Source organism: Atta colombica, unplaced genomic scaffold (assembly GCF_001594045.1).
Source record: "Atta colombica isolate Treedump-2 unplaced genomic scaffold, Acol1.0 scaffold25, whole genome shotgun sequence".
In the NCBI taxonomy this organism is placed as follows: domain Eukaryota; kingdom Metazoa; phylum Arthropoda; class Insecta; order Hymenoptera; family Formicidae; genus Atta; species Atta colombica.
This window is the reverse complement of record NW_017259348.1, coordinates 271790-285703: the sequence shown is the minus strand read 5'-3', so window position 1 is coordinate 285703 and position 13914 is coordinate 271790. Positions and strand designations below refer to the sequence as shown.

The window sequence follows — 13914 nt, the reverse complement described above, 5'->3', positions numbered from 1 at the left end:
TATATACGACGAAATATATATATATATATATATACGACAAAAAGTGTAATGTGCGTCTAAATCGTTTTCCAATATCGCCTCTATGTCCACAAAATATTTGCGCATATCTGTGAAAGACCTGACTGTCTCCGCGGGGTATCTCGAACCCCTGAGGATTCTTTTCACGCGAAACAAAAATGAATAGATGGTGGACCCTTCTATAAATGTGCTCGTTAAAATCGGGATTTCTCGCTGTTTGCGTTCCCTGCTAATTTACGAGAAAATGCGATCTATGTGTGAAATTTTTCCTTTTCCCTATTGAAATATCTTGTTTGAAAAATCGCATAAATTTGATATAAAATTTTTATTATAAATACTTATAAAATATAATATTGTAAAGAGATTAATTTACTATAATTTAAAATAACATTATTATTAAAGTAAAGAAATCAAAATCTGCAAAAGGATTATTTAGCTCAATAAATAATTATCTTTGCTGATTTTAATTTCTCTACTTTATAATTTTTTATAATTACTTTTGTAATTTTTCTCTTCTTTCGAGAAAAAAGATGAAATTCTCTTACTATTTGATTAATTAAAGAAAGTTATTACTGACAAGTATATAATTTATTTCATTTTGCTTTTAATAAGTACTTTGGACTTAAATGAGGCTAATAGATGATACATAATATGTATGTGTGGACAATCCACGTGTTGGAATGACGTAAAAAGCGGTATTTGAATCGATTATGCAATTGGAATAATGAGTTCGTTGCTGCGTGCAAAAGGGAATACCGACCCCATACAGACAGATACGCGTTGCTTATCGCAGTGAACACGCGTAGTGGTGATTAACATTGATATATCACAGATAAACATCGCCCTTCTATCGGAGGTGCGATAGGGCAACGTCGAGTACTCTTACAGTAACAATTGCGAAACATGCACAAGATGCATCGATAATTTATGGCCAAAAATATATTTTAATATGATAATATTAACATTTTAAAATATGCGTAACAATTATGTATTAATATAATATTTTTTTATTCTTTCATTTCTATTTTTTATTTTTTTTTTATTCTATTCTTTAACCAAATTTCTGAGTTAAAGTTTAATTTAAATATGTTTTCTGATACAAAGAGAAAAATTTGATTAAAATTTCGCATTAGCAATACTTTGCCAAATAATTGCTTTAATTATAAATTTATATATTTGAAATTATTTTTTATTTGAAATTACATTTTTCATTAAAAATTAAATATCTACGTTTATTTTTAAATTATCTCTACTAATTCTTAATATCCAATTAATTCAATTATGTTGTTTTCAAGCATTTTGAATATTTTTTAAATATAACGTAGAACATAAGATAAGTGAAAGATGATTTTTAACCGCCTCAAATATATATGCGATAGGTATCATAATTTCAAATAAAATCTCTTCGAAACATCTTTGAAATATTCTTTCAACATTTATGTTGTTTAAAAATTAACGCTTACGCAATATTTTTATCCCGATACGGTCCACATCTTCCCGGCACGATTAATCACAGATCTTTTCCGTAGACAGGACAGATGAATCTGACTGCCAGTTTTCCAATTCGATCAATCGATCTTGCCTTTCATCGATCCCCCCTTCGCGTATCAACGACGACGATGTCAACGAGCGGTCGTTTTGCCGACCGAAGGACGACGAAGGGGGTGCGCGATTACTCTGACGGTGGCGACGGCCTTCTAGAATCGATATCGAGAACACACGCAAAATTGCCGGCTCGCCTATCCACGCCGCACAAACACCCTCGCGCGCATCCCCGCGCTGCTCCGAGGGTCGACCCTCCGACGGACTCGAAATTACCCTCCCGCCAAGGGAGAATACCGATGTTTATGAGAGTTGGAACGCTAAGAAACTGACACTATTCTTATGTCTTTCTTTTTCTTTCCTGATCTTTTTTTCTTTAGTAAACTAAAAGTAACTTTTAATTTCTTGTTTATTAAATCTTTAGAAGTAAATCCATAACTGCAACGTGTACATTTTTCAAATTAATACGGCAAGAAATAAAAAAAACGCTCTTTCTTTCGTCTTCGATCGTTTCCTTAGGGTCAACGTTGTCAACACCGCAACGCTAACGACAACCGTGAAGACTAGGCGTATCACTGAATAAACTGAAATTGAGTTTATTTGAGTTAATTTAAAAAGAATTTATTTTTCATTACAACAATCTAATCGAATTATTCGCGGATACCGCTACTCCTGTTTCAAATTATTCTGTAAGATCAGAATAAGATTTACGACGTGATCGACGCGAAATTTTTCTTCGTCGGCAAGGAATCCCGCGGAAATGCGAAACAAGGAGCAACTGCGATGGGGCGACGCGCACATCGCGACTAAAGCCGGGGTCGCCGGTCACCCCTCTTTCTCTATGTCGGATGGGGTCGAATCGCCGCCACCGCCGCTACCGCTGCCGCCGCCGCCGCCGCCGCTACCACCCCCGTCCGCACCCCGTTTATCGTTCGATGGGGTGCGCCTTGGGGGTGAGCATTGACAGAAGGTTGGCTTCTATGAATGAATGTCCAATCTATATACAGCGCGCTACGCCATTATGTGTTTTCGGAACTAAGAACGCGAGGCTGATTTTGCCGAGAGTGGGCGATTCGATTCCTTTAAGGAACGGCGAAGAAGTAATTGCAAAGGCGCCAAAGGGGGGTGACTTTCAGCAATATCGGCGCTAAGGAAGCGAAGAGTGTTCATAATACTGGACGACCAATATGATATAATGTTTTGAAGAAGGGAAGAAAGAATAATTTGTACATTAAACATAGATATGAGAAAAATAATCTTCTTTTCTTCCCTGTAATGATAGGAGTGTCTTCTGAAATTCAATTATTTTGCAATAAAAATATATCATGATACATATATGTATATTAAATTTTAATATGAATAATTTTTAACATATTTTTAAGTAATTGATTTTGAATTAGATTGATTTAAATATCAAATTTAAATTATAATTTTCAAAATTTCAGACAATTTGAATTATATTCTTCTTCTATCTTTAATAAACAATTTATTTTTAATAATCTGTGAAGATAGAACCTGATTAATCATGTAAATATTAATTTATTTTGTTAATATTATTATTAATAATATATATGTTTATTGAGGATATTAAATTATATATAAGATATATTAAATATAATTTTATTTGTATATGTATACATTATATTTCTAATTATACAATAAATATGCAGAGAATTACTATATACTTACTTAAAGTTTAATAAATAATTTTCTACTAATTTCTCCTCAATCAATAGTTTAATTTTTTTATTTTTTGAATAAAAAGAGAAATTTACTAATAGAAATAATCACCAATCCTTCATTTTTTTTCTTCAATATAATAATAATATACTAATATATTTTTTTGTATACGATCCTACTTTGTTTTTACAAACGAGATTGTACATTACAAAGATCCATTTTTTTTTTTAATAAGTATGACAAGATTGAAAAGAAAGAGCGTTAAAGAATATTTTTTGCAGAATTCCATATTTCTTGATTCCTTATTCCATATTCCTTAATAAATCATTGAATAACGAGACACGATAATTATCGCAAGTAATGCTCGAACAAACGAGAGTTTGAGTGCTTAACTTCCCGGAGCGCGAGCCACTTCTGCGCAGCCCTTCGTGGCTGCAATCCCAAAGAGAATGGAGGGTTTTTGCAGGGAGGCATACTCAGCCAATTAGTGCAGCCCTCATTTAAAAACCTTTTTTTTTCCTTCTGCATTGGCTCTTTTCTATTTATAATATGTCTATTTGAGGAAGAAGCAATTTTCTTTTCGTCCCGTACTTCTTCTTGCGCCTCTCGACGATGACGATAGTACAGCTTAAATAATCGATATCCAGTATTTCTCCGCCGCTGCACACGCACAGTTATCGGCGTCTGCGAAACATAATTGCGCGGTGTTCCGAAAACAAAGGAATCAGTGGTTCTTTATGACGAACAACTATAGGATGAATGTCCCTTTTTAAAGTAAACTCTTGTTTTTCGATTTAGATCCGTGTTTCCCATTACTGCAGTCAATTACAGACAAAAAAATCTTATACAAATAAAAAAATATATAACTTAGATAAAAAGAAAATTTAAAGTTTCTTAATGATTGCAAACTTTTATCTTTTCTTATATAAAAATAAGAAAAAATTTTTAATTAAGTATGGAAGAAATTATCCGGATATTGATAACATGACAAACTTTTTTCATCGTACAAGAGTTTCAACTACCAGATAATAATTATAAAATCAAATTTTAATTAGAAACACATTTTTGCATGCAATTCATAATTAATAATAATGTAATTAATAATAGTAAAAGGTAAAAGTAATTATAAATTGACACATCTTTTATTTTAAGCACTAACATTTCAAGCAGTTTTATTAGACTCAAATAGCAATCATTAACAATTATACACAATAACAAAATAAACAACAAATAGATCTAAGAATATTACAAATTAATACAATTTTTTTTGTAATTTCATGCAAATACATTTGCTTGAAGATAACAATTGCAGATGATCAAAGAGATTTATGTAATGTATGTTGCGTAGAGATTTACATATAATCCCGCATGCACAAAATTTCGAATAAAATTAATGCATTATTTTGACCATTTGTAACATGTATACAACGCTTGATCATACAGAAATATATTATAAAATAAATTTTGTTTTCTGCAGAGTTTATATGACGATATATTACAAATAGATGCCAGCACACAACAATCGTGTTAATATATAGTCATTAATATATACGAACGATTCTTTATTTTGCCAAGTATGAAATGAAAACGATGATTCAATCCTAAATCTTTTAAATGAGCAATACCTCTATTTTAAATAATTCTTATATTAAAGTTTTCCTTATTCCGCGGACAAGCTATATGTACATCAAAGCGTGAGGAAGCATGGCGAATTAAATCATGCATGGCGATAAAAACATGCATTTCTATATAAAAGATTGTGACTTCCATTTTATTATCACATTCGAAGTTACTACTCTTCAGTGTTCGTAGTAACGTATCAACTATTTCATACTTAACGTATGGTTTAATATTATCTGAAAAGATTATTCTAATATTTGTCGACTTTGAACATCTTTATAAATATATCTGTTTAATGGTTCATAAATATTAAAACAGGAGAAGTATAAAATAAAACTAAGCGTTCAAAGAAGAGTTACAACATACATAGACTTTTTTCTAATTATCGATATCATTAAAACAAGGAAATATAGATGGAAATATAGATAGAATATGGAAATATAGAATGTATATAAGAAATTACACACACACACCACACACACACACGCGCGCGCGCGCGCGCATATACATATGACTGATAAAATACTCAACTGGGACATACTCAACTGTATGTCTTAAGCATTGGGGACAAAAAATATTGCGAAGTGTTTTATTTTGAAAAACATCATGTAAGTATATTAGTTTTTAGTTTTATGTTAAGTGGACATGCTTTTTTCCGATAATTATTTATTTTTTGTTCTCCAAGATTTCTTAAGAAATCTACAATTAAATTCTAGACAGAACAGTCTCAATATAAAATATGTAAAACAATTGTTATTTAATATTGATTGTTATCTAATATTGCAATCTTTTTCTCGCTGGTACTGATACAAAAGATGATCTACTTTTTTTTTACACTCTTTATTATATAATAGTGACTTTCATCTTCGAAAATATTACATTCGAAATCAATCATATTAGACGAAAAACTATGGGTACATTTAATATTATATACGACTACTCACCGAGCGCTCAGTGAGCGATTGTAGTACTGAATGCACCCTATGTATTGCAATCACTGCATCGTTTTCATATTATTCTCTAACATCTCTTTGTTATCTTAGCGATAACTTTAAAGATATTTCAATTTATTAACTAAGTAAATCCATGATATCTTGCGTGGATGAATTAGATTTGTTTACATTAGTTTGCGTATTAATGGGTGATGTGAGAGGCTGCAAGGTTCCAGGAAAGTTTAAGTTTGGCTTAATCTCTGGTTGTGTCGCAAAATTTACGTTATTCTGAGGAGCGATAGAATTCCACACCAAGGATTGTGGCGAGTTCCAGTTCATGGGTGTACTCATTCCATTGGAATTCCAATTCATTGATCTATTCAACATTGATTGCGAATTAAGCGTCGGAGACGTTAAAAATTGCGATTGCGTTAGACTAATGTCATTATATTTATGTGCAATATTTTTAGCAGTCGATTGTGACATAGTCGATCTTGACATTGACAAATTTAATTCATCTAGATTATTTTTTAGCAAAGTCGCAGTCAAATCCTTTGGTTGCGATTTTAAAGATTGTGGTACGGCTTTAGGGGTTAACATAGGTTGAGACTGTATTCTTTGATGCATTTCTTGTTGTTGAATCAACCTAGAAAAAAAATTATCAATGTTTTAATATTACAATTAATGATTATGCGAATATATTTAAAGAAAATATATTAAGTCTTTCAAATATAGTCAAGATATACCTGAACTTGTCTTCGATGGTTAATCCATTCTCAATATTTACAGTCTTAGAATTAGAATTAGCATTCGGGAACAGCATTTGGTGCGTTAAATTAATGTCGCTTAAACTATTGTTTTGCATAAAGGTGGGTGAAGTCACTTGTGAAAGCGCTTGATCGAGTTGTTGCGTCTCACGACGCATAGCATTCAATTGACGTAATGCCTCTCGATGTTCGCTAGTTACTCGATTTATCATATCGACGACAAGAATGGAAAGTGTCTCATATTGCGACATGCTAAGATTTTGCTCTATACAGAGGGGTAACAGAAACGGTAGTACCTTTGTTGCCAATATTTCTTTGCCCATACCTAGCTTACTATGAGTAAGTAGCATTCTGTAAATACCTAGCAACATAAAGAAAAATATTTTTTTCAATCTTTCCAATAAAATTGAGCAGATTACAATAAATGTAAAATATATTAAAAATTTATTTTTTTATAGTTCTGTATTAGTAAAATATATTACCAATAATAGCCATTAAAATTGCTGGTTCGCCAGAATGAGGAACTTCTTGGAGGAATGGTAATATCTGATCGAATATCAACCAACGATCAAAGCTCGGCAACATTTTCGCGAGACATAGCAAACAATTAACACGTACTCCAAGACTAGTAGATTTCTTTCCTGGCGACAAACATATTTTTTTCATCCGCGGAAGTATGGCATTTTTTATAACTGGTCCCTCAATCATCGTCACAATATTTGGTAATGCCGATAGGCAGAGTTCTTGGAGCTGTTCCCATTCGGATTCTAATGCATGCAATAACATAGGCACTATGTCGGTCTTAATTACATCCGTGGGGCACAGTTTTAATAACAAGTTTACTTGTTGCATGAGAACCAAGCTAATCTATAAAAAAAATTTATTCATTGTACAAGGATTTTATCATCATTATTTCTTACTTTTATTTTATTATATCATTTCATTATTCTACTTGTGAGGAAAATATATACTTACTTGTGGTGGATCTTCCAAAGCAAGAACAGGTTTTAGATTGGGTAAGATATGTTCTCGGAATTCTTCTATCTCGGAAACTTCCATTACTTGCAGTATATTCGGCAATACAAACGGTATCATAGGTGGATTAACTAACTCCTTATAAAGAGCAGGTAATACTCTATGTAGCACAACTCTATGTGGCAATTGTTTTAATAACTGTGGAAGACCTTTGTAAAATTGCGATTTCTGAAGATTATCCCATTGAAATAATTTGTCCAAATAATTTAACGTTTTTACGCCAATGTCTGTGAAATATTCGATCTGCAATTTATGATAATGGAGTAAATAATCATTATTTTAAGAATATTTTTTATTTTCAAAATATTTTTTTATATACTTTCAATTATTTAAAACAAATTTTGCAAATTTAATACATTTCACAGGAAATTATTTAGAAGTAAGTTACTTTGATAAATTGATGAGCATCTAATCGTAATTCAGGATTATGACTCAACATGAGCTTTACAGTATCTCTAAGTGAATCAGGGATTGGAAGAAGTTTTGCCGAGACATTACATCCCTTGAAATTTTCCAAGAAACATCGACATTTTCCGAAATCATTATGAAATTCCTGCAGCGGTTGATGTTCCGAAGAATGTATCGTATATATCAGTATACCCAAGGCAAAAATATCACTAGATGGTCCGTTACTACTTGCTAAAATACACTCTGGCGCTTGGTAATTTAACTGAGGTTGAACAACCGCAGGGAGCGTAGAATCATATTCAAGATAAGACCATGATGACTGCAATAAAAAAAAGGTGATTCATGGAAATGCAAAGTACAATCATCAATCCCAATATTTATTTGATAAAATAAATGATTTAATTAATAATAATTGCTATATGAATCTATTTTTGATTTATAAAATATAGACTATAGCATAATCATTATATTATATTAGTCTTCTTAGTTTGTTATATTAAAATATAACCGACAAATATTCTCATCACTTAATGAAATTCCATACCTGTTTACCATCTGAATTCTGATTTAAGGCACAAAAATCAAAACCAAATATCTTCCAAGCTCCATGAACATTGATAACAATCGATTCTGGACATAAATTCCTATGTAGTAATTTCACATCACCATGCAAAAATGCCAAACCTTCTCCCAGTTGCAGCAATCCATATCGTATCTCTATGTCAAGCAACTTGTAACCTTTCAAGTTTGCTGGAGTTGATTGAGGTATATTCTCGTAATTACCTACAATGTATTTCACATATATCCTTACTAAAATAGCTTCAAGTAAAACATTACAAAATGTAATTTAGAGTGCTTCTCAGCAAGAAACACAGACAATATAATGAATCATTATGTCCTTATTGTTTGCAAATGTCAAATAAATATAAAACAATATAAAACAAATATAAAATAATTATATTTGTATTAAGCCTAAACTACAATCTCTTTGCTTTCTGTTTCTTGCTTTCTGTCTCTTAGCTTTTCCCTCTATTGATTATTTTATCAATTGTGTATTATATCATGCATTTCTTATCAATTTCAAAGTTTACCAATTTTTATCTTGTAGCAGAAAACAAAGAAGGATAAAACAAAAAACAAGAGATAAAAAGCAGAAATAAAAAGCAAGAAAAAGAAACAAAGAGCATATTTGTAAATTAGACTTTACATTATATCACTTGTGTCTCTTACTGAAAAATACATTCAATTTCTATAAAATTTATATAAAGTTTACCTAATACATTAGCCAGACTAGCAAACACTGGTTCAGTCGCAAATGCCAAACTGTCCCTTGATTCTTCCAATGGATGCTGTACAATCAAAACCTGTGGATGTCTCAACTTTGTCAATTGCATAACACCCCGTTTTAGAGTTTCTAGCACGAGCTCCCGATCTGCCCTGGAGGACCATCTCTCCAGCAAACGCTTTTCAAAAACAAAAATTGCTGCTTCTTGCTTGGTGGATTTCTTGTAGCCGCTGTAGATCTTCCACAGCAATCCTGGCCCAGCACTCGCCACATGAGCAGTTGCTTCAAACTCTCTGGTGACTGGATTGCCAGGGAGAACACTGGACAGTTGCGATAAGCCATATGCTGTATTTTGGACAGTATTAGTGATAGTGTTGCTAACTGTATTACGAAGTTTGTTTAAGACGTCCATCGTGTATCAGCTATTCAGAACGATGTCACCAATGAAAAACGCACACGCATGAAATGTCAGAAAAAACACTCTAAAAATCGAAACGACTATCCAACTATTTTAGATCGATATTTGTATCTCTACATGAATATCTCACAGTGAAGCTAAGGTTACAGAAATCATTATCATTTACTGTCATGAATCATACGGCATAATTTGTGACTCCAACTTTGATAGACACACCTCCCACACTCCCGGTCGTAAAATTTAACCAATTACAGTTGAATGCGAGAAGAATAATCGACTATGATTCGTCCATTTCTTATGGTTAAATGCTTAAAAAATCTATTGGATGCATTCGTTTATGCAGTTACTGTCACTATCATTCGTTTATTCTAGATAGAGAATGCGATTCACTTGACGCTACAAATGTTTTGAAGCGTTTAATTGACCAATTGGAAAAAAGAATTTTATTAATTGACCAAAAAATGCTTCGAAGCATTTGTAGTATCAGGACTATGTTCTGCACGGTCTACAATGGGCAGTAGATTAAGAAGACGTAGAAATCGACGTAGGAATCGACTAATCATAGTTGAATGAGAAAAATAATCAACTATGATTAGTCGATTTCTACGCCTACTTCTTAATCAATTGTTACTGCCCATGTAGATCATGCATTCCAAAACTTCCTCTCCGAGGATTTTACTTTATATGCTATAGTATACGTTACGTGTACTATATATGTCAATAAAAAATTTTCTTCGAAATTTTGAAACATAGCCAATGAGTCCTATATATAAAGGGATCCCAAAAAATTGATGATCCGAGTTTTTGATTAGCAGTCATATGTATTCTGATTGGTTACCCCCTCTTAAGTAAAATAGCCATATTGTGACCGCTGGGGCCCCATTCTTAAATAAATATCGCACATGAAAATAACAATTTCGTATACAATCGACCAATCACAGTCGAAAAATTATCATTTTCGTATGCGAAAATTATTCATATGTTCAAGAATAGGAGCCCTGGGGATCGAAAATTACAAAAGTGAATGAATTTATTAGAATACTGATAATTTCATTGGTTCATACCTAGTAAATTTGCTCACTTGTGTAATTTTCACCTCGTTTCAAGATACAGAATTGATCCCCTGATTACATAAGCTGTGTAAAGGCCATTCCACACAAACTTGCATAGCCACATAATCATATGCATAAAGAAAATTATCCAATCACATTTCTGTCATAAAGACATAAAATACGTAAGATTGGATGTTTTCTTTATGCACACGTTTATACGGCTGGAAGTTTATGTAGAATGGCTTTAAGGCTTCATAATAAAAGGAACAGAGAATAAGAATTTTAACCTATCAGAAATCATATATTGTGGAATACACAGTTTCTGATAGGTTGAAATTCTTATTCTCTGTTCTCTGTTCCCTGTTCTTTTTATTGTGCGAAGCCCCTAATGCTTGCAACGCTACAATACCCAGTATTGAATGAAAACAAATATGTTAGCTTTACGATGTCATCAACGAGATACTATTAAAGATCCTCGACACTTATGGAAATTTGCGTATCTGTTGAAATTTAAGTGATTAAGTAATAAACTACCCAGCAAACGAGAATAGATCAAAATGGATTGAAATTTTTTTCTATCCGAATGCGTATTTTCAATAGCGAATACTTTTCTTTGAATTTAATTGGATTCAATTAGATTCAATTGGATGCAATTAGATTGAAAAACTGCATTTCCTATTCAAAATATTGAATTGAACATATTCACAACATTGTGTGTTTTTGCACAGAAAAAGCTAATATTATTTTTAGAAAGGCATAGAGATATGCTCCATGTAATTCTTATAAATGAATAAAAATGCATTCAGGATTAAAAAGCATTCATTTTAATATTCGTGAATCAATATTTCTGAAAATCTGAATCCATTTCAATTCATTTCAATCCATTCTTGCTGGGTAATAATACAGTACTAATTTCATAATTTATTAATTTTATAGATACGTATACATGTTTAAAATTTAATAATATTCGATTTTTATTTAAAACTGATTTTAATGATATCATCCGAGTTTAATTATCAATAGAGATACCCAGTAAACGAGAATGGATTAAAATGAATTGAAATTTTTTTCTATCCGAATGCGTATTTTAAATAGCGAATACTTTTTTTAAATTTAATTGGATTCAATTACATTCAATTGGATGCAATTTTGGAAAAACTGTATTTCCTATTTAAAATTTTGAATTAAACAGTATTCATAACAGAAAAAGTTAATATTATTTCTAAATTGAAAGGCATAGAGATATGCTTCATGCAATTCCTATAAATAAATAAAAATGGGTTAAAAGCATTCATTTTAATATTCATGAATCATATTTAATTTATATAATATTTCTGAAAAACCTCAATCCATTTCAATTCATTTCAATCCATTCTTGTTTGTTGAGATCAGATCTACCAATACTCCATGTGTCTTATTATAAAAAGTTACATATATACTATATGTATATATACAAGACATTATTATAAGAAAGTAAGTGAATAAATTGAAATATATAATTAATAATAAAAAATTATAAAATCCATTATTACATGTTTTAAAAGAATAAAGCACATATAATATCATTTACTCTCTAATATAAATCCTTAAAATAATGTTTACAGTTTATTAATTATTATTATTAATTATATATTATATATAAAAGTACTATTGAAATGTAATTTATTTATAGAATACAAGACTTATTATTGTGTACCAAGTGTACCAATTCTTCAAAAAAGATATATTCAACGCTTGCCAAAACATAGAGAGAAGAAGGCAATGACTAAAGAACATTAATAAACTTGATGCACATCCTTTAAAGATCTATGATGTATGCAAGATAAGCTTTATTTGTTGTCATTTGCAACATTTACAATCTTTGTTAATATTGATTTTAAATATTGAGAGCTTATAATTACTATTTTTTTAATTTTGTACTAATAAAATTATTTATATAAATTATTTATATTGGACAGACACATTTTGCATTAAATGGGAACGGCAAAAAGAAATTGATGTTATGAAATTCCAACGATTTTTTTCATGGAAAATAGATATATACATACTCCTCGAATGGATTCTACTGTGAATGTAATTTTTATCATAGTCTACAATAATATTTATATGTGTGTATTGCTCATTTTCATCATAGATTAATTTTATAATATGTAGATATGTAGATTAATCTTGATTTAACTTACTCTTCATCTTTTTCTAAAGATTAGAAAAAGACGTTAAGATTAAAGTTAATCTACATTGATGGAAATGGGCATAATTTTTACAATTTATATCACTAATATATAATTTATAGTATTGTCCATTTTAGATTGACGTTAATAATACGACATTAAACGAAAAATTGTTGATTAATTTGATGGAAAACAACACAATGTAATTTTATAAATTTTTTTATGAATAAAATGCAAAATATAAGTTGTCCTAGTATGAAAAATTGCTATGATTTATTATTAAAAATAAAAAAAAGTTACATTACATTTAGAATGCGTATTTCTTGCGAGCACAAATATTTAAAAGAAATATATAGCAGTAAAACTATGGCGATGCACTCATCATTAAATAATGTTACTGTTTTAAATTTATATTTTGTTTGAAATTGTTTTCATTTGAAATTTTATATCAATAAAAGATGATTATATATCAATAAAAAATATTTTGCGTTATTTCATATCTACAAATTTTTCAATAAGCGCGCCATTTCCTTACATTGTAATGCCGTGCATAGCTATGGCAAGCTAACATGAGCCAATCGGAAATATGATCCTATGATCTTTTCTTTGGGAGAAGAGAAGAAAAAGACTGGTGCACACTGGCACAAAAGTTTAGCCAAAAAGAGCAGGTCTCATGTCGTGATACTGGGTGCTTTCCATTTGATGGCACAAATCGATACAAGCGTCTACCCTTGTTGCCAAGTCTTGGGAAATTTCCTGAGATTCAATGAAATTTAATGAATTGATAGGAAAACAGAATTTTAGTCGAAATTTACTGAAATTTTTTTACCAAATTACAACACAATTCTTATGAAATTTATAAAATATGAAAATTACATATTTTGCAACTACATGTTGTGCGTTGTAGAGATTCTCTAACGAATTTCAATAGATTACTTATAGATATCGCATACGAAAATAGCAATTCCGCAGCAATATACAATCGG

General features: G+C 30.8%; 1 protein-coding gene across 3 annotated transcripts; it reads right to left on the bottom strand.

Moving 5' to 3' along the window:
- Positions 1-3642: 3642 nt before the first annotated feature.
- LOC108688935 (SCY1-like protein 2) lies at positions 3643-9841 on the bottom strand. 3 transcript variants are annotated; one of them, XR_001931815.1, is made up of 8 exons: positions 9276-9841; positions 8547-8785; positions 7983-8321; positions 7535-7837; positions 7042-7426; positions 6539-6920; positions 5805-6438; positions 3643-4055 (listed from the first exon to the last, which is right to left on the bottom strand). XR_001931815.1 is itself a non-coding variant. In XM_018195486.1 (7 exons), the coding sequence occupies exons 1-7, from the start codon at positions 9697-9699 to the stop codon at positions 5931-5933; spliced, it is 2580 nt and encodes an 859-aa protein (XP_018050975.1). In that variant the 5' UTR covers positions 9700-9841; the 3' UTR covers positions 5748-5930. The 3 variants fall into 3 exon arrangements, 1 of the variants encoding a protein (XP_018050975.1); XR_001931816.1 differs by having other exon boundaries at positions 3643-3924; XM_018195486.1 differs by lacking the exon at positions 3643-4055 and having other exon boundaries at positions 5748-6438.
- Between the last annotated feature and the right edge of the window lie 4073 nt (positions 9842-13914).